The sequence below is a fragment of the Varanus komodoensis genome, unplaced genomic scaffold, assembly GCF_004798865.1.
Source record: "Varanus komodoensis strain SLA01 unplaced genomic scaffold, ASM479886v1 scaffold42, whole genome shotgun sequence".
NCBI lineage: Eukaryota > Metazoa > Chordata > Lepidosauria > Squamata > Varanidae > Varanus > Varanus komodoensis.
In genome coordinates this window covers 4,719,656-4,741,126 of record NW_025335972.1, presented here as the reverse complement: position 1 = coordinate 4,741,126, position 21,471 = coordinate 4,719,656, and the positions used below count along the sequence as shown (strand labels likewise).

Genomic DNA, 21,471 nt, shown 5'->3' with positions numbered 1-21,471 from the left:
CAACATTGCTTTTAGAAGATTTCCTCTCCTTAAAAGAACTTCCCATAGCTCTTCCTCATTGTGGATGCTTAAGGGTCTTTGTTTTAACCCAAGCCTTCCCAGGCAGAATTTTTCCTGAGGCAATACAAGCTTTGAACACTCAAAGAACCTCAAATGCCTTGCCTCAGTTATAGAACCTCTTTTATATATATATTTCAGACACCAAGATTTCTTTTGAGTTTTCTAGATACTCCAAGACTTCTTTTGAGAACTAGTGCAAGCCCGTCCTCAACCTGTGGCTGAAAGCAGAGCTGCTCCAACCTCCCAAAGTACTTTGAACTCTGCACATGCTCAGAGGCTTTGTGTGTGCTGCTCCTGCAGTACTCACAAAATGGTGGTACCTTCTTGCCAGAGCATTCCCCTTTCTTCCATAGTCTCCAGCACACATTTCTCTGAATCCAGTTGGCCAGACCAAATCCAGAGAAGAGGCTGCAGTTAAATAACGGAGTGCTCTTAGCAAGGTAGACCATCCCTCTCTTGTTCATTTGTTTTTTCTTTTCTTTACCCCAAAAGTTACACGTTTCTTCCATTTTTTTTTTTTTTTTTGGAAAAAGTACCCAATCACCATTTACTAAAACTCTTAAAATTCTCAGCCACACCAAGCACCCCTTGAATCAAGGAATTCCTATCAAATGCACACTCTCATTCTCACATGGCACACACACAAAATCCAGAAAAAAATCTTTTTGCCTTCCACTCTAACTCCATTTTCCAAACAGTTGCAAGTTGAACAGGAGGAGAAAAACTAGCCAATTTGGGCAAAAATATATTTATTACTGGTTAACTACAATCTATCTTCCCCTGATTTTACACTCTCCCCTGTTGAACGCCAGCCTGCTACTGCTCAGGCTAATTGCTAAACACAACCATTCAAATTTCCAAGACTTTACCAGCAAATGTCTCCAAAATATAAAAGAAAAACCCTTTCCTCTCTCTCTGGGAATCCTTGCAGAATTCCTACTGTGAGAATTTTCAACCATATATACATTTTTTTTTCATCTTTCATCTGCCCATCAGCATCCCCCCCTGGAATTTCAAATGTAATTATTTAATCTAACAAGAAGGAAATTTTCCTACCTAGAAGGGCTGTAAGGCAGATGGAAGAGGCTGGAAAACTTGCAAGACATTAAAACAGTGTTCCCAGTTTCTGACAAGAAAAAGACATGAAGAAGGGGAGAGCACAAAAGTTGGCTTGAAACTTCCAGAGCACATGGGGGGGTATATGGGGGATTTTTTCCCAACAAACCGTTCTGGTTACCCATTCCAGGGACAGCCTAACGGGTTTCTTGGCTCTATCTGCTTAAAGAAAACTCTCTTGGTGGGTATAGAGTCAGGGCCGGCCTGTCGCCCTCCGTTCGAACGACTGTCCCGAACCTGAACCTGATATTCCCCAGATACAAAAAGTATTCTTGTGTTCAATGCACGCACACACCTTTCGCTTGAAACCGTTCCGGCCGTTCCCCGTGCAGGGAGACGGAACCATGTACTAAGTCCTCCACACTCACTCGTCCGTGTGGACTTCTTGAGCATACCACAAGACATGCACACAACCCTCCCTGCTTTTCTTTTCCCAGAACCAGATTTTCCAGAGCCCGATATACTCACGCCGGAGTATCCAAAAGACTAAACCGTAACCAGAAGTTCCTCAGTGAATCTCCAAAGGCATTGGGCTCAACTGACCGGTGTCTGCTGCAGCCGGCCCGCCCGAGGCCTCCCAACCAAAGGAGTGTTGGAGCGTGCTTGGGGCCTCGAAAGGACGTCCATGGTTTCCAGCCGGAGTTTGTCCGAAGGCTGAGTCCCCAAAAGAGGGGCTTTTTCTCTGGAGGGGCAACACAGCCCTCGGGCCCCACGTTGGGCACCAGAAAATGTTGATGTCCCTGCTAGCCAGGTGACTTACAGACCCACTAAACCAAGTGCCAATGAGGTTCAGTCAGGCGGAGATTCGTTCAGTTTTCTTTATTCAGCTGAGCAAAGCAACCTGGTGTCCGGTCCCTACACGCAGGCAGGCAGCAACACACACACACACATTCCTGCTTTTCCTCTCCTTTTCCACTTAATCTCGCCCCCATTGTTCCCTCACCCAATCCCCTCTCAGGGTCTGCCTGATCCTTCACCCAATCCCCTTGCGGGGTCTGCATGTCCACTGCATGCCTGGCCTCGCGCAGGTGCTTATCTACGTCCAATCCCCTCACAGGGGGAGCGTGATCACTGCGTGCCAGTCCTTGCGTGGGGGTCTTTCTATACTCACTGCCTCTTTATCAACATTCTTTTGCCTTCCCTTTTTCCCCTCCAAAGCAAGCAGTTATACAAAAAGCAAATGGCGTTTGTTAGGCTAACCAAGCTCCTATACAAGCGGCTGTTCACAAAAGCAAATAGCTTTTAGTTAAGCTAAAAGCAAATAACATTAGTTAAGCTAATCAGGCTCCTTCACAGGCTTGCCCTTTTGTAGGAGCTTTATAGCCATGCTCTTGAGCAGAAGCTATCATTCAAGCACATTTTCCCTGACAACATACTCATTTAGCTTAAAAACATTTTAGGTTTCCTGACTAGTTAAGCAGTGCTGTTCCTGCACTGGTACAGAGATCATTTTGATAAAGGCCAAGATAGACATTCTCTAAATAAGAGAAATATGTATTTCTGTTTTTTCTTCTTGATTTGTGTTGCCTTCTTACTCTGCTGCTTTCCAATAGAGCTAATTAGCGCCTACTGCTTTAACATGCCATGAGGGTAGGACTGTAAAAATGTATAGTAAGATTTTAGGTGTTGTGGGTAGTATATTTAGATGAAAGGCCGCAGGGATGGGCCACAACAGGGACTTCCCTTTTTGTTAGAAAATCAAGGCCTGGAATGAGTAACTTGGCAGGCAAGCATGTAATGCTGCACTTGATCGATCACTTAGCATAATTAACTCATCTGCTTATGGCACCTACTACTGAGCAGCATTCTGGGATGATGCAGCTGCCTCCTAACCACAGAGTCCTATTGCCCAGCTATAAATTCCTCAAGAGGGAGATGCTTGGCATTGTCCACTGATAATGAAGTGTCAATGACTACTTATTCATGTTAGTTTCTTGTTATATAGCTTATAAAGTGGCTTTAGGCCAAAAGGTGCAAGCTGGGGCTAAGATACAGGAACACAATTTCTTCAGTAAAAGAATATATTTCAGAGTAAGGTGTGGAAATAACGGCTCAAAGTGACCACCACAGTCCAAGTGTGTATAGACATATTGGAAAGTATACTTTGGCTTTTGCAGTACTAGAAGAATATGCATGGACTCAGCCTGGAACATTTGTCTGGTTGAATAGGCCAGGGGAGGAGGGAATTACCCATCAGACCAAATAGTATGTTACTAGATAAAAACCTGTGGCTTCATTTTTGACCTGTCTCTTTTCCACCAACACTGACCCCAGAGGGTGAGGTGCAGAGGCAGTGTTAAAATTATTTGCACTTTATTACAAAAAATAATAAATCCATCTGCTGTTAGAAGGCCTACAAGTTGAATTTTGTGTCAGAGTTACCTATCAGAAATATAGTGTTCTCCTTAGTACTTCTGCCAGCAGCCTAGTAAATCACCCATAGGAAGCCTTCCATCAAATAATGAGACTTGACACCATGTAGATCCCATGGGCCTACCTGCATCTTCTCTCACCAGTGGCTCAGGGGCTTGTCTCCCCTATGCATACTCATTCTCAACCATCCCTTCTTTCTGATAATTATTCTGCAAAGGCTAAGCAATGTATTGTTCTCTCTCTCTCTCTCTCTCTCTCTCTCTCTCTCTCTCTCTCTCTCTCTCTCATTTTGTAGTTGTTCCCTTGAGATATGCTTGTTTGGAGAAGAGGTATGATGTGTGTTCATTTGCCCCAAATACTTGTGGGTGCTGTATGGACTGTAAAAATGTAGGAATTTGGATTGTTGCTAGTTAGAATACTGGAAGTGTTTCTCTTGGAAATGTATCCTTTGTGAATAGAATTGCAATGACCTGCAGATTATATTGTGAGAATGTGCAGATTAATGTGCTGTAGGAGACTTGAGATGACATGTAAGCAGCACTTGAAAGATGAAGGGAATAGCACTTGCCATGTGCCCTGCCGGCTTGATATCACCCCTGAAAACAGGCTGACCAAACAAGTAATTGCGGCAGCAGCAGCTGCTAGCCGAATGAGTCATTGGTATTCATCACTAGCTTGCCTTGGAGCCAGACAAAATTCAATAGATGGCATTTTGCCAAGGCTATCCCACAGCAGTAGTTAGGGGTCTGAAATGGTCAAACTGGTTTCTTCTCCAGGACTTGTTGGCTGACTTCTGCTCTTACATATACTTGTACAGGCAGTTTTTCTTCCAAGTCAGCCTCACTAAGCAGCCTTTGTGAATCTCTTGGGAGAGATTCTGCATGACTGTGTGGCTTCAGGTGCAACTTTACATGCATATACTGTTAGGATAGCTTTGAGCTGTTGGAAAACAAGTCATAATTGCTAGCTGAAGTAGCCTGGCAGGGCCTTGACACTGTTTTTGCAAGCACGTGAAACAATTATGACTACAACAGCAGTAACAGTTGACACTGTTCATTTAAGACAACCAGGGTCTCAATAATTCTCACAACAGCTTTCTTTTGGGTTGGCCATCATTATTTCCATTATTTCAGATAGGGTTCTAAGTATAAGAAAATGTTTTGTTCAGTGGAGTCACAGCTGCTTTGTGTCATGCTCATTATCACTCTAGTAGATCAGCTTTCATGAGATTATTTAAAGTTACTAGGTTTAGAATATTAACAGTAAAAATGGGAGGAGTGTTTCTCAATGTGGGGAAGAAAGTGGTACTATCAGTTAGCAAGCTGTCCCAGGCCCTAGGAAGGTTCTGAAAGCCGGCCTTGTTCCTTCCACATGCCAAGGGAGTGCCTTTCCAGAGCCGCCTGAGGAAGCTGGGCAGCTTTGGGTAGTGGCTCCTCTTGCTCCAAGCTACTCTTTTTAAGTAGTTGGGCTTGTGTCCAGCCTACACACCTTCTTTCTGTGCCTTCCATTTGCTTTGTTCCAGGGTTGGTTAATCCTAATGGGCCATATATTCTCCCAAGTTTTAACTTTCACTGGATTGATCAGCTCTGCATGCATACTCTTTAAGATGGCATTCAAGCTGTTGACCCAGATTCTATCCCTTCCCCACTTCGTAAGCTTGATTTCAGCAGGGCATTCTTGGATTTTGTATGTGCTCAATTCAGTAAAGCGAAGAAGAGCTGTAGCAGTTGTTTCCTCTGAAGGTAGAAAATTCCGTACTTTGTGAACCATGGGGGACAAGTTTTGATTTTCTGTGAACTGCTTCTGCACATTAGGCACAACAGCTACTTAACATCCTGAATAAAGTGCGTACCTTAATATCACATCCAATCACAACCAAGCAGGTTTGGAAATAGATTCAAAGCAATGTTCCACCAGTGCATCCTACTTCTCTTGATGAATTTTTAACATACTTTCCCTTTAAGCCAGAGAAATTTGTCACAGTTCTTACATCTGGTTCTATGTATCTGATTCAGTTGACAGTAATGCATATATTGTTTCCGAATGTGATGTGCGGATGGGTGCTAGTTTGCAGGACTACTTCCTCATTGTCTGGGTTCCCATGTCATGAGCCATGTTGATGGTCTGTCATGTTGTTGGAACCTGCTTTCAGTGGTTCCATGTGAGGACTCCCATGGAAAGAGCAGCCACAGAAGTGGCTGCTGTAGGCATCTGATCTCTGCTATCTGCGGTGCATGCTCGCTCGCGCGCTCTCTCTCTCTCTCTCTCTCTCTCTCTCTCTCTCTCACACACACACACACACACACACACACACACACACACACACAAGTGTTATCACTTCCTTTGTCCCTATTGGCTGAGTGGTCTGCCCATCACCCTGTTTACTCTCTGAAACAGGGAAGAAACAGGTGAATGCATGGAGAGAGAAGGGATGGGGGGGGGGGGGAATCAAGGCAAAAGTGTTTCTTTTAATTAAAAAAACTGTTTGAGGGCCAGAGTGTCTAGGAAGCGTTATGCCAGTGCAGATACCCTTGGGAGGGAAAGACTGAGAACTCATTTCAAAATCCCTGCAGACCAATCAGGGAGAGGCAGCTGAGGTCCACAGGGAGCAATGCAGTGCAGAAGGGGATTCTGCTTGTGGGGGGTTGCTGGGGTGTGTGCCAAGAGCAGGAGGACAGAATACAGAAATACTGCCATGGGAACCGTGACACCATCTGACTGGTAAGTTGAGGCAAAAATCCATACTCTGGAAACAGTGCAGCTTGCTTGCTGGGATAAACTCACCCGTTGAATTAAAAGTCAATTGTTACTAGTGTTTGTCAAGCACTACTATATCAAATGTACCATTGCCACTTTTTACAGGTATTATTTCCGAAACTGGCATGGGACAAATAACAAAGAGCCAGCTGTCTATCGCAACATTCCTCACCAAAATGACTCGGAGGACAAGTCACAGAAAAGCGAGCAAGACGGTGCCTTGCTGGATAAGTCATCATTTGAGTATCTCTTTGAACAAGTATGTGGCTTTGTTGATAATGATCCATAAAGATTAAGCATGTGTGTCTGATGATACTCCCTCCTCTCTGGCATGCCCTTTTCTTTCTTAATACTAAGTTTCCCTGGGATTTACTAGATGAGTGAGGCCATCCCCAATAGCACTTGAATTATTTAAACTGTAAAGGGCAACCCCACATTGCAAAACCATTTCCTCACTTTCTTCTAACCACCCTGCACAATCCAGCTCATGGGATGTCTCAAGAGCAAGTAATTGCAAATGTCAGCCAGTCTGTCCCTAAATTTCTGCCAGATTGGGTTTATTTGCAGACAGTTCAGGAGGACTGAACTGGAAGGCAGAACAAGCCTAGGTAAGGCATGGCTATAAGAAGCAGAGATAGATAAAAGCTGTAAAGATCATTGGTGAGCTCCACAGGCAGTAAGCCGGCACACAGGAAATAACGTAACAGCGCATGGAGGACCCTTCGGATGCCAGGAGATGTTCACCAGTTGGTAGTAGGGTGCAGTTCAGACTTTCTTTAGAGGAAATGTAGTACAGATAGCCAGTCTCTTGTATCCTTAATCTGTCTTCAGGAAACTTTAAGCAGCCACACCACTTTTTACACAAATAATTTTTGACTTGGAAAGAAAACTGAGTGCCACTCTCCATCCTGGCATCCTCATAAGTGTTTTTTCAGACACTACATGTGATCAAAACCCATTCACAGAGTTAAAAGTTTATTGGAATGTAATTCAGTGTCACTCAGCATGAACATTCACATGAACTGACTACTCCTCCCTCTTGAACACCAGACAGTAGATCTGCTCCATACAAATTAGAAAAGAGTTAATGAGTAGAGTGCTTCGATTTGCTTCACTTGTACCAGAATGACTTTCCTTGGCATTGGTGGCATGGGAGGTGATGTAGAGATAAGAAGTTCATGCTTGTCTGGAAATGCTTTCAGTAGAAAAGTGGAGCGCTGGCAGTGCCAGGTAAGGGGAAAACAAAAGCAGGCAACAATTGGTTCCATGAACTAGATGGGGCAAGGTGGAAATGAATTCTAGAGGAATATTGTCTTTTGGCTTCACAGTTTCATAATTATGAATATCCTTTTACAAAAAGTATGTTTTACCTGTGTAGAATTACAGGTTGGATCCTTGGCATCCTTTTAGTTTCATCTCCAGTAATTGGACTAGGTTAATCCCTCTGCGAAGACTCCAGAGAGAGGGAACTGAAACCCATCAATTTGGAAATGTATCTCTCTGAGGGTTCTTTTTTTTGGTTCTTCTTTCCCAGGGGAAACATGACTTCATAAATGATGTAGCTTCTCTAAAAGACCTTCGCACTGAACAGGAAATTCACCAGTTTGAACATGAGAGCCTGGGCATGGCTGTCTTACACCTGTGCCACATTGCCCTCAAGATGGGCATCTCCCTTGAAAAAGTGGCAGAGAAAACCAGGTGATTACCATAGTGGCAGAAGTAAGAAATGTGTGCATGCTGTGCTTACTGTCCATGTAATCTCACGTTCGTTTTCAGAAGGTTGCCACTAGTATTTGCTGAAGTGCTGCTGAGAACTTCTGGTTAAGAGGATATGAGTTGCATGCATGTAAAGACTGTCCTACCCACTACAGTTCAGTAGAAATACTGGGTGGGGTGGGGATGCAGGGATACTTCCTGTTACACATTATGGAAGTGTAATCCTCCCAATTTATTCTGTATCTGCCTTTCTAAGAGGCACAAGAACTGCCAGCTACATACTGCACAGCAGTATAATTAGTATATACCTATAGTACTATGCAGCTGGCTTGATTTGGATTACAGACTGGATTAAAAATCCAGATGAAAGATTAATAAAATTGGAAACCAGCTTGGAAGAAGGACTACATAATTATTTGTGGGCTAAGGAGTCCATTAAAAATTTAAATAATGACAAAAATATGTAATCAGAGACAGTTTAATAAGAATTTGACATTCTATACAAAGAAGAATCAGTCCTCCATTTCTCCTTTGGTGTCTTCAATAGAAGCATATTGTGATTAGCATCTACAGAAAAGCAATGGTTTTATAACAGAAGGAGATATGATGGATCAACAAGGAGGAATTAAGCCTTGACAAAAACTAAAAGATGAAGGAAAAAAGATAAAATGGCTTCTCTATTTTCAATTGGTTTCAAGACTGAAAAGGGAAATTCAAACAGGAAGGGCACCATATGAGACCTGACAGAATTTGAAAAGTTGATTTTGCAGCAAAAAGATAAATTTTTAGGGTGGATTTATAAGCAATTACTGCAATATGGAACTGAAACTGAACAAGTTAAAATATGTATGATAAAATAGATGTAGAACTTTGAAGAAGAAATAGCCTTCTGCCAATAGGAAACCTTATGGACAAAAGATAGAAAATTTACAGTTAGTTAAGCACTAGGAGAAAATTGGTACAAGATGTTCTATCATTGGTACATTGCTCTAAAAGATACTCAGGAAATATAATGGAAGGTCCTGGAAATGCAAAGAAGTGGATGGGACTTTTTACCATATGTAAATGATCAGGGGGCTGGAGCAGCTGCCCTACAAGGAGAGGCTGCAGCCACTGGGAATCATCAGTTTAGAAAAGAGGCAGGTAAGGGGAGACATGATAGAGATACTTAATGTAATGCATGGTGTGGCGAACACAGAAAGGGAGACATTTTTCTCTCTCCCTCACAACAGTTGATCCTGGTGTCATCCCAAGAAGCTGATTGGTGGGAGGTTTAGGACAGATTAAAGGCAGTACTTTTTCACACAGCATATGGTTAAACCATAGAATTTGCTTCATGGGAAGAGGTGATGCTGTCAATCTGGATGGATTTAAATGGGGATTGGACAGATTCATGAGGGAGGAGGCTATCAGTGGGAATAGTTGCTGAGGAGCTTGGGCAGGAGGAGGTCTTGCACTTATCCTGCTTGAGGGATCTTATGGGCAGCTGCTTTGCTACTGTGTGTGCACAGTGCTGGACTACATGGACCTTTGATCTGATCCAGTATGGCTTTTCTTACATTCTTATGAGAAAATCAAGATTTTTGAAGCCCTTATGCTCATAGGTGGCTTGTGAGTGAACAAATGACCACTTAGGTCTTTGTCATCTTGCTGCAGGCTTCCATTCCCATCTGCTTCATTGGGAGCAGGGTATTAATGTACATGAGGGCTAGTTCAGCTAACTGGCTCTTTGTGTCCCTCACAGTTTCAAGGAGTGCATTCCGCGTTCCTTCCACCAGCAGATTCAGCAGAACAATTACCTGACCAGATTCCGTATAAGGACTGTTTTCAAGAAGTTCTTGAAGCACTTCCAACGACACACAGTGAGCACCGGCAAGCTGACAGAGCAGGATGTGATGAAAAAGTACCTGGCAACTTTGGAGAACCTGGCCCCACGTTTTGGGAGTGAACTGTTTGCAGTTCTCTCATTGGAGACACTGTCAGAGGGTGAGAAGGTGCCACTGTACATTAATGGAGGGCATACACATCTGGAGAACTCCCATGCCTCTCCTCCCAGCGACAAGCCTGCCACCCATGAGGTTCTGGTCACAGGCACAGAAGGCATTCAGTGGCGGCCCATCTCTGCTGAGGTAGGACCATTTGTGGGTTCATCGTTGCATCCTCCACTGGGGCTCTCAGCTTTTTCTGGGGCAGTGGGCATAGCAGCTGCTCTTAATTGGCAGTCACCTTGGTCTGTCCAGGGTTGGGAAACCTTCTTGTGTATTAGGTTTGTTCACTAAGTTTTTGCCTTGGACAGTTCAGAGAAAGTTCAAATTTGTTAATTAAAAGGCCAGGTTACTAATGGTTAAGTCAGGAAGCTGGATGAAGCCAAAATTGAATGGAATGATTAGGGGGTTCTTTGAATAAGAACAGAGCAATTAAAAAAATATCTGGGTTACCCATTCAGAGTGAAGGTTTGACCAAACAGAAGCTTACATGACTGTGCACTCAGTGCCCCAGTCACAATGAAGCATGAACCTGTAAAACTAAGATGTGCAAGAATTTTATACATTTTCAGTTTGTCTTGACTAATCTGACTTTTGGGGAAATGGCAGCCAGGATGAGGTCCTACCGGCTGTAAAGGTTAAGGCTATGGATCCAGCCAGAATTTCTGCTTGTTACAGAGCCTCCCCATTCCTTGACTTTGGGTTTGGCATGGAAGGGGTGTTTAGTCCTGGACACTGGACTGACTGGATAACAGTGTGAAGCTGAAATCTTCAAGTTTCAGACTGATTGTGTAGCTTAGTGGTTAGGTTGTTGAACTAGGACTCAGGAGATCCAGCTTCTGGGCCTCACTTGGTAATGAAAGTAATCCAGCCAGTCACAGACTCTCAGTCTAACCTACTTCACAGGATTATTGTGAGGATAAAATGGAGAGAGGAAGAAACTTGTCCAACGGCCTTGGGTTCCTTGCAAGAGGAAGAAAGGCACAGTTTAAATGTAATTCTATGTAGTAGTAGTAGTGGTGATGATGATGATGATGATGATATAATTCAGTCTAGTAAAAGCAATTCCAGTTTCTCAGTGCAGTAAGTGCTGTCTTGTTAGCAATAAAAGCTTCCACTGAGGGACAGTCACACAGTTGCAACCTTTCATCCAGTTGATACCAAAGAGATGCCAGGATGTTTTTAGAGGTTGTAACTGAACATGAGGATAGAGGCAGGTTTCTAGGTGGTCTGTGCTTTGGTCATAGCCAGCACATGAACTAAGGTTGGAAACTGAGTGTTGGTGCAGATGCGAAGGCATTGGTGTGATTATACTCCCAATGACTCACCCCCATCAGAAGTCAGGCCACAGTAGTTTGTAACCACGGCAGCTTTCAACTTGCTGTCATGGAATGCTCAGTTCATCATGTACAGATCATTACAACATTTCAGACTTAGAGTAATTACTAGATGTAGGAACCTATTGCCTGCTATTACATCTGGTTAGGTGCAACTTCTGCAACAGCCCATGTACTGCAGCAGGTAATGTCAGACTAAAGCTGGACTCAGTTCTTCACTTAGGGAGGAAGCTCAGTGAGTGACTGGCCTAAGGCCACATTATTTCATCCTAACCTACCTCTCAGGGTTTTTGTGAGGATAGAATGGAGTTTAGGGAATCACGTACACTGATTTGGGCTCCTTGGAAAAAGGATGGTCTATTTTAAAAGACGTAATCAATACTATATAGGTATGTGAAGTGGCATTATTGGGCATGCTGGTTGTTTTATTGCTTTTGTAAATTCATCAAAATTCATGGGATGTTTTGCTTAGAGAAAAAATTGGAAAGTATGTGATATTGTAGAGGATACTGTAAGCAAGGGAGAAGGGAGGTTACATATAGAAGTGGAATAGAACGAAGATCTGTGGACCTAAATTATGGGAAGTTGGATTTAAACTGTGTATTACAGGAAATTTCTTCATGACAGAAATTTCCATTCAGCTTTAATATTTTCATCATGTCAATCAACATCATTTTTCTTTTTCCTTTTGTTTGCTTAATATGCAACTTGAAGAATTGTGGTGAATACAAAGGGTTGCTCACATATTTCTTTTACTTTTGATCTTTGGAACTTTTTTTCTTTGGAGACCACTATGGCAACCTGCATTTCTGCCTCTTTATCAACAGAATATTCAACAATGGCCAACTGGTTCAGAGGCTTAAAAGCAGCAACTCCCAGAAAATGCTAGTCAGGCAGATTTTGAGGTGACCTGTGTGACCCTAAGATGTTACATTATACCTCAGAAGGCTGCATCTCTGATCTTAAAGCTGGAATGTGAGGATAGGCATGGTTCCTCATGTGTTGAATAGTTGGAAGCCTGGTTGGAGTTTATTCTTACAACAGTTGTAGTGTAATACTGGCATCCATGCTAATATGAACATACAGAGCTCAGTGTCTGTCTTTGTCTTGCAGAGATTACAAAGCCATCCCCATAGAGGGTATTTGGGGAAGAAGGCCAAGATTAAAGACCATAAGGCCAAATGGCCCTACCAACCAGTGGAACAACATGAACAGAAATGGGTGCACTTTTGTGACTTCCAGGAGATCACACACATTGTTGTCAAAGACTGCGAAGTCCGCATTCACCATCAAGACAATAAGTGCCTGGTAGGTGGGAGTTTGCCTCTCAGCTACCTTTCTTGGAGTCTTTTTATTAAAATACGATTGTTTGGAGTAGTCATGTCTATATATATGGTAAGGGCTGGAGCTTTTAAAGGGTAACATGTGATACTATTTTTGCTGTCAGCGTGCAGCTTCGGCAGCTCAACACCATGTCTATGTTTGTTGCCACCAGATCTGAGGAGTTTAAAAGTTATATTTATTTTATTACTCAGTTACTTCCAGCAGGACTCCCCAGAAAACAACACCAGACTAGTTATTTGCCTTTAACCTGAGACCAGAACTAGCGTTTTGTAAGGAGAGCTCAAAGTTCACTTCGCTTGTACAAGCACCCTCTGATGAAGACCTGGCTAGAAAAATATTAAAACTGATAGTGAATAAAGTGAAATCATAGCTGTAAAAGTAGAGTTGCTCTTTTGCTCAACAGATTCCTGTAAAGTTCCATTAATTTCCAGTAGTATTACATGCAGGTGGTAGCCAAGATGATCCCTTAATGAGAAACTCAAACATAGCATTAAAGTGAAAGAATTTGATCCCTGGACTCCTTGTTAAAGTCCAAAAGTCTTGTCCTGTCCACTCCACTCCACTTCCTTGGTTGTCTTAGGATCACAATTCTGTAGGGATAGTATGGTGCAAGCTAGCAGGCTGAGGTTTGTGAGGCTGTTTGTAAGAAGGGAAGGAGAGTGTTCTGCCACCTTTTCACTAAGGAGGGTTTGATTATCCGCTTAACTTCCTAACCAGATGTACCTCATTTATAGTGTCATCTGTGTTTGTCTTCTCTATGCCGACCCTTTTAAGTGTGTTGCAACTCATAATATAGTGGCTTTGTTTGAAACAGTGTAGTGTTACTGGAAAAGCAGAATGGGGTCTGAAAGCGAGTGCAAGCAAAGATGGAAATGCAGGTGGGGCACATTCCCAAAATATAGCTTTTTTTTAGCATACCTTCACAGAGCCCTTCAACCTGGTACTGTGGCTCAGGAATGATAGCTATGCTTTCACTTTTTTCTACTCAGGATCTGACTCTTTCATCCCATGAGGCTGCACTCTCCTTGGTTTCACTTGTGGATGGGTACTTCAGATTGACAGCTGATTCTAACCATTATCTGTGCCATGAAGTGGCTCCACCACAGCTGGTTCTGAGCATCCAGAATGGTATCCATGGCCCTATGCAGTAAGTCTTCGCCATGCCCTGGTCTTACATCAGGTGTGGGATCAAGTGTCTTCATAGGTTGTGCCTGAAATGTTTTCTCTTTGTAGGGAGGAATTCATTTTGGCTAAACTGAAGTGGGAGGAACAGGAGGAGGGGCTGTATGTCCTCCGTTGGAGCGCCCTTGACTTCAATAGATTGATCTTGTCTGTAATGAGGAGAGGCCAGGTGAGGTATGGGGGAAGTGGCAAAGGGCTGCTTCAATTTTATAGATTCTCCCAAAATGGTAGTTTGGTCCTGGTGCTCTGTGATGGAGTCTTTTCTACATGTAAACATGCATCCCTTGAGTCTAAGAATGTGGTGAGGGTGAGCCTTTATGTTAAATCTGTGCAAGCTTGCTGGCTTCACACAGAGAAATAAAGAGAATGGAAAACCACCTGGGAATCAGGGCTGACATTCTTGTAACTGGTATAATATCTTTAAGTCAGTTTGCCTTAACACCATCTTTCTGAAGAGTAATTAAACTTTGGATTGGTTCAAATCAGTATGGTATAATTTTTGAATTGGCAAACCATAGTTTTGTTATTTTATTTTATTTATCACATTTCTACCCTGATCTTCTACCAAAAAGGGTTCCAGAGTGTCTTATAGATCAGTAGCTACCCCATAAGCCAAAAGACACAACATAAAAGGAGAAAAGGTTACAGTGCGGACACTCAAGCAAATTCCTAAAGTTACAGAATTCCTCTTATTTATTTATTTATTTATTTATTTATTTATTTATTTATTTATTTATTTATAATGAATGAATGAATGAATGAATGAATGAATGAATGAATGAATGACGCTTCTCTGCCGCCCCATTTGCCGAAGCCTCGGGGCGGCTCACAACAATAAATAACAACAGAATAACAATATAAAAACAATATAATTGGAGACGTCCTGGCAAAGATGTAAAATCAATAAATAATATTAACAATTAAAATGATGTTTAAATAAAAAGGTCTTCACCTGGTGCCGAAAAACAAATAACGACGGCGCCAGGCAGACCTCTCTGGGGAGTGCATTCTATAGATTGGGTGCCACCGCAAAGAAAGCCCTCCTCCGGGTACTTACCCTCCTAATATCCTTCACGGAGGGTTCCCGGAGAAGGGCCTCTCCCGCTGATCTCAAGGGGCGGGCGGGCACATATGGACGTAAGCGCTCCTTTAGGTAACCAGGACCCAAGCCGTTAAGGGCTTTATAGGTAATAACCAACACCTTGAATTGGGCCCAGACTTCAATGGGGAGCAGTGAAGCTGATGGAGGACTGGAGTCATGTGAACATAATGCCCAGTCCCTGTCAGCAGCCTGGCAGCTCTATTTTGAACCCATTGAAGTATCCGGACCGTCTTCAAGGGCAGCTCCACGTAGAGCACGTTACAGAAGTCTAGTTGGGAAGTCACCAATGCATGTGTCACTGTCGCTAGGCAGTCGTTCTCCAGGTAGGGACGCAGCTGATGGATCAGCCGAAGCTGAAAGAAAGCGCTCCTCGCCACCGCTGTCACCTGAGCTTCCAGTGAAAGCTCTGGGTCGAGGAGCACTCCCAAGCTGCGGACCTTGTCCCTAAGAGGGAGTGCAACCCCATTCAGGACTAGGTCAAGGTCCCCTTCCCCGAAGTCCAATCCGCCTACCAACAGGACCTCTGTCTTGCCTGGATTGAGCTTCAGTTTATTGGCCCTCATCCAGCCCATTACCTCGGCGAGGCACCGGTTCAGTACAACCACTGAGTCACCTGGATTGGTAGAAAACGAGAGGTAGAGCTGGGTATCATCAGCGTACTGATGATTCCGCAGCCCACACCTCCTGATGACCTCCCCCAGCGATTTCATGTAGATGTTAAATAGCATGGGGGACAAAATGGAACCCTGCGGAACTCTATGGCATAATTGCCATGGCGCAGAGCCATAGTTCCCCAGCATCACCTTCTGGAATTGGCCATTGAGATACGAGCAGAACCACTGCAAAGCAGTGCCTCCGACCCCCAATCCCACTAGCCTATCCAGAAGGATACCATGGTCGATGGTATCGAAAGCCGCTGAGAGGTCCAGGAGAACCAACAGGGACGCACTCCCCCTGTCTTTCTCCCTGCACAGGTCATCGTACAGGGTGACCAAGGCAGATTCAGTACCATACCCGGGTTTGAAGCCGGACTGAAATGGGTCCAGATAGTCAGTTTCATCCAAGAGTACTTGGAGTTGTCCCGCCACCACCCGCTCCTACACCTTGCCCAAAAATGGCATGTTGGCCACTGGTCTATAATTAGTGGCCATCTCTGGATCTAGTGACACCTTCTTCAGGACAGGTCGGACTACTGCCTCCTTTAAAGGGGCAGGTACCCGGCCATCCCTCAGAGAGGTGTTAACCACTTCCAAGATCCAGGTCCCTATCCCGTGCTTGGCATTGTTAATTAGCCAAGATGGGCAAGGGTCCAATAGGCAAGTGGTGGGACGTACTCGTCCAAGCACCTTGTCCACATCTTCATGCTGCAGTAACCAGAACCAGCTGGAATGGGGCAACAATTCTGGAAGAAGAGGAGCCAAAAGGAGCTGGTGTCTCTGTTGATCCTGCTTCCTTTCTCTTATTCTGCTACCCCTTATGGAAACTAGCTGCTATTTGGTGCCAGCTTGGGGACAGTAAGAGCCAAAGGAAACTTGTCTATCAGCACAGCCAGTGGGAAGCTCTGCTTTTCTTCTCTCTTTTCTGCTCTGCACCCTGATATAATGTAATGAAGGCATTACTCTTCCTGTGGAGGCTGCTGTGCCATAGGGATCGGACAAAGCTGAATGCTAAGCAGAAGGAAAATGAAAGCAGACATGTAGCTCTAAATCATGGCTTTCCTGTTGTACGCTTGGAAGTAGAAACTGTGGCTTGGTAAAATGTCTGAATTGAGTCACATTTTATTGTTGTTTTAACAAGTCAACAAATTTACTAGCATCATAGCCCACAATATATCGACATTAGTCACTTATGCTGTAAAAGGCTGAGGTGGTAGAGGAGCATGCTGTAATTTCCCATGACTCATCACACTCATGCTGCATGCAAGAAGAGGAGATATTATTTACAAAACAGTTAGTCCAAATGCCCTTCTAAGTAAATTCCAGATCATTCATTCTATTGATGAATGAATCAATAGAACTAACAGTCATATAATTCCAACAGTTTAGCCAACAGTATTAATTCTTACATAATAAAAGCACTGCCTATACTTTATTATGGTTGATAAAAGACAAAACTGAAAACCACCAAAATTCATTACTATTAATAGTAGCTTTTTTTTTTTTTACTTCCTTGCTTTTCTATTGATGTCATGCTGTACTTCTGTGTTAGTGGAAAGTGCCATATTTCTAACAAAAGTAGTGATCTCTACTTAAAAATAATTTAAGTCAGTTGGCGAAACACCTGTTTTTGCTTCTTCTGCTACTAGTTGTTACCAGGGCAGAAAACATGACCAAGGTAGAGCTCTGTGTACCCTTTCCAGGATGTCCCTGCCCAGTGGGCAGCTTCTTTAAAAATTAATATGTAAAACATGCACTTCCTTGGTCTTGAATGGACAATGTTGGAAACAGGATGTAGAACTAGATGGGGCCTTGAACCAATCCAGCAGGGTGCATGTTTGTCATGAATATACAAGGAGGAAGTGCTATGTATTCTGGCTTCTGTTGATTTTTGAAAAATTGGACAAATAAAGTTTTGTTTGAAATTGCTGTGGGAGCCTTAGTTTATAGATAAGCTTGTCCCATGCTGTGCATTTTTCAAACAAAGCTGCAGGCTAACTGTGCAGGTTTGAATCCAGCTCTTAGTCTTTCTCCTCTTTCTTGTTTGCACCAAAACTTGCAGTTCCTAGATTCCTCAAGCTACAGACACTTCCGGATCCAAAAGAAGGACAAAACCTTTGTGCTTGAAGGCTGGGAGCAGGAGTTCCCTAGTATCCAAGAGCTGATGAATGCTCTCAAAGGCTGCACACTAAGATCTGGAAATGAGATCTTCATTTTAAAGAGGTGTTGTCTCCCCAAGCCAGGAGGTACAAACCAGGTCACATCTAAAGAATCTTCCTTTTCCTATGATATAGATTGACTGTGAAATTTTCCCTGGGGAAAGAAAAGTATAAGAAAGGAAGAGGTTGGGTCGTCATACAGCCTTTTCCTACCATAAGACCTGTAATTGTTTAGCATTTGGTTGCATATTCCAGAACACAGTGTAGCTGAATGTTGGTCAGTACATAGTAAATGCAGAACAAAGACTTGTAAATCTGAATGGCATTTGTGCGTCTCAGTTACAATTTCATACATGTCTAGCTCTCTAATAATTAGGAGGGGAGGAGAGGAGAGGAGAGGCAAACTCAGTAACTCCTCTCCTTTCCATTGCATCACTGTTACCTGTCCCTACCTTCATTGTGTCACAGGTGAACATCTGCAGTGAGCAGCTTGCTGTTAGGTAGCACATTCCACATACAATTAGAACCCACAGAGTCTGCCTACATGCATACAGCATGATCTCCACTGCAGACCACTGCTCTCCAATGAGCTGAGGGTGGCAGCTTTGGGAAACAGGGATGCAATAAATGTATGGGGCCTGCAAGTACATTACCATCCTCCTCTTGAGGATGAAGGGTAGGTAGGAGGTAGATTGTCAGATGTTTCGGACTTCAGTTTTCAGATTGTCCTGCCAGCATGACCAATTGACAGGAATTGTAGGAGTGGAAATACAGAACATCTGGAAAATCTACCTTCTGATCAGTCAGGGACAAAACACTTGAACTGGGCTGATTATCTGATTAGTCTTAACAGAAGGGATACATGGCTTCAGTAATGTGGTGGTATCTGTTTATGTTTTTCTTCATGGTCTCTGTGCATCACACATATGGGCTGTGCATCTGTGTGGAACCTGTTGTTGGGAAGTTTCTACAGCTAGGCATTAGTTTGGGCAGGAACTCTTCCTCTTCCTGTTCCCTGCATCCATGGGAGGGGCTCCTGCCCATTCCCTCAGTTCCTTTTTGTCTGCCTCCATGCCTGGATTGGAAAGCACTTCTCTCCTCAATTTAAGTGTTTTTTCAGCTTTTAGTAATGTGGTGGTATCTGTTTAAGTGACTATATTTGAACAAATCTATGGAAGTGATGGAAACAGCAGCAGCTGACTACCATTTTACTGTAGGTTAAGTATAAACCGGGATCTCTGATACCTTTAACTGTGCACACTGGTCTGAAATAGATGCAATGACAAATCATAATTGGTCGTGAAAACAGCAAGCGAATGCAAACCCCTTTTTTCTGTACATGAGAAGAAATATAAAAGTTTAAAGTTCTTTTTAAAAGTGTAGTTTCTCATTTTATCTAGACACAATGAACTATGATTTGCATGAACTATAGTTAAGAATGCAGGATATCAAACCATGATCAAAGTACAGTTTGATACTTGGATTCTTAAATATGGTTTGCACAAATGATTTTCTTCTTCTAAGATGAAACCATGGTCTGCTATATCTGAATTGGGCCAGTAGGTGAGTGTAGTGAGAAATGAGCCTTAGCTTTGCAAACACTTATCTCTTATTTCACTAGAAAGATGTGATTGAGCTGCTCAGGATCTCTGATTTAAACACAGTGCTTTCCCAAGATACTGTGGCACACTGGGAGAGCCATTAAACATCTTACCTTTTTTGACAGTTTTTACTGTTTTATTATTTCCCCCACCTCACTTAGGAAATTCCAATGTCAGTCATTTTTAATGTGTATTTCTGCTGAGGTTTATGAAACTGCCAATGAGACATTGGCTTATACATGGCACAGTATGAGAGAGAGGATAAGGTTGCCAATATCAGAAGCAGCACCCTAAACAGTCTCTATTTTGTAACAGAATAGTGATAGGAACTGTCTTCTGGGAGGACTGCTGGCTGAACTCATTATAGGATGTCTTAAAACATCCATTTAATAAGCTTCTAAATACCATGAATCCTCCTAGGCAGCAGAACTCAGCTAGTACTGCTTGAACATAACTAAATATAATTTTCTGAATAAAGTTGCTCCATGTTTCCTTATAGGTAGTCTGCTTTTGTGCTACATTATTTTAGTGTGTGACTTCCTAGATCTGATCTTTTGGGCTAATCTTGTGCACTACAGAAATCTCAAACTTGCTGATCACACGAAAAGTGAAGGCCAGCGCTCGGCCAATTCTGAATTTGACCCAGCTGAGCTTCCATCAAATCCGAAAGAATGAGATCTCTCAGGTTAGCACAGTTGATCTGTTAACATAGTTGACCTGTTGGGGGATGAAGTATTAAGATTATAAGGTTGTATCACCCTCTAAAGGGTCAAGCATTCTCTTTCTATGCAAGAAATTTCTAAGCCATAGTTTTATGACCATGCAATGTGCTTATTTCCAATGTGATGCTAAACTCTGTCTGGGAGCTACTTGAGGACAGGTGACTTGATCTAGCCAAACGTCTAGTCTGGAAACATTCAGTTTGACTTCTGTGTCTTCTAGAGGGTTGAAAACAGAGTAGACTGAATTAAAGCAAGATGAATGCCTGACAAGAAAGAAGCAGGCTTCTTTTCCCAGTTTTGAACTGAAGCAGGATTTAGGTGGATTAACTTAGAAGAAAGCCATGAATTGACTCTGGATGGAATGAAAGATGCATGTGAGATGAAGGGAGTTTATTTGGAAGAAATTCAAATTTTAGCTAACACAGTGATGTCTTGACTTCCATTTAGAGAGCCCACCTGGGACAAGGGACACGTACAAACATTTATGACGGTGTGCTACATGTGTGCAGTGGGGCCAACGGGGATGATGAGACAGAATATTTTTCCACTGAGCAGAACAACAATAGCCGTGAGATGCATGTAGTGCTCAAGATGCTGGACCCTAGCCACAGGGACATTGCACTGGTGAGTAGGCCTCTTGGGAGCAGCAGGGGGGAACTAGTAAGCATTCTGAGAGAGGAGCATTCTGTCTGCTGGCTCTGTAAGTGGGTGGGTGGACTTACTTGCTCCAGAGACTCAACCTGCGTATTCAGGGGGAGTATATCCCTATCCAAAACAAGCTGAATGTGCTGGTCAGATTCCCTGATCTGACTTCTGAATACGCATAGTACCTCTGTTTGATCTGGATTAAGCCTGAATTTGTCTGCCCTCACCCAGTCTATTGCCAGCATTGGACACTGATTTAGAACCAGAACAGCTTCTTTGAATTTAGATGGGAAAAAGAGACAGAGTTGGGTGTCATTAGCATGCTGGTGGCACCAAACCCTTAACATTTTTCTGTGAGTAGGTTAGGGCAGCAGCCTCTTTTGGCTGAGGTCTTCCTTTTCCAGGCTGCTACTTGGATCAAGCAACAGGTGGAAAGGGGGTGTGATTCAGAAGACCATTCCTCAGGGCTGCTTCACAAACAACAGTTTCTCCTCAGAAATAATTGCCTCTGAAGAGAAAACCTGTGCAAAAGCAACTTCCCAGGTAGATGTCTTGTAAAATAGACACTTGCGCATTCTTCATGTGCATTTATGTTTCCCATTTTTAGTCTCTGGCTATTAAACATGTTCTCAGCAAATGCAGTATGTGGTGCATGGGCAACAGGTTTTATTTTCTCTTAGTTATATCCCCCCCTAGCTTTTCTATCTTATCTTGCT

General features: G+C 43.1%; 1 protein-coding gene across 6 annotated transcripts in view; it reads left to right on the top strand.

The window, feature by feature from the left end:
• The window catches only part of LOC123029975 (non-receptor tyrosine-protein kinase TYK2-like), a 62,172-nt gene that overhangs the window by 20,478 nt on the left and 20,223 nt on the right, over positions 1 to 21,471 (top strand). For 5 of the 6 annotated variants that reach the window (XM_044443447.1, XM_044443444.1, XM_044443443.1 and 2 more), the window contains exons 4-12: positions 6,412 to 6,565; positions 7,841 to 8,004; positions 9,767 to 10,151; positions 12,458 to 12,652; positions 13,678 to 13,835; positions 13,922 to 14,039; positions 17,682 to 17,874; positions 19,967 to 20,073; positions 20,558 to 20,734. In XM_044443447.1, coding sequence (XP_044299382.1) covers positions 6,412 to 6,565; positions 7,841 to 8,004; positions 9,767 to 10,151; positions 12,458 to 12,652; positions 13,678 to 13,835; positions 13,922 to 14,039; positions 17,682 to 17,874; positions 19,967 to 20,073; positions 20,558 to 20,734 — 1,651 coding nt within the window. The remainder of the gene's footprint in view (positions 1 to 6,411; positions 6,566 to 7,840; positions 8,005 to 9,766; positions 10,152 to 12,457; positions 12,653 to 13,677; positions 13,836 to 13,921; positions 14,040 to 17,681; positions 17,875 to 19,966; positions 20,074 to 20,557; positions 20,735 to 21,471) is intronic. The other variant, XM_044443448.1, reaches the window with a different exon arrangement.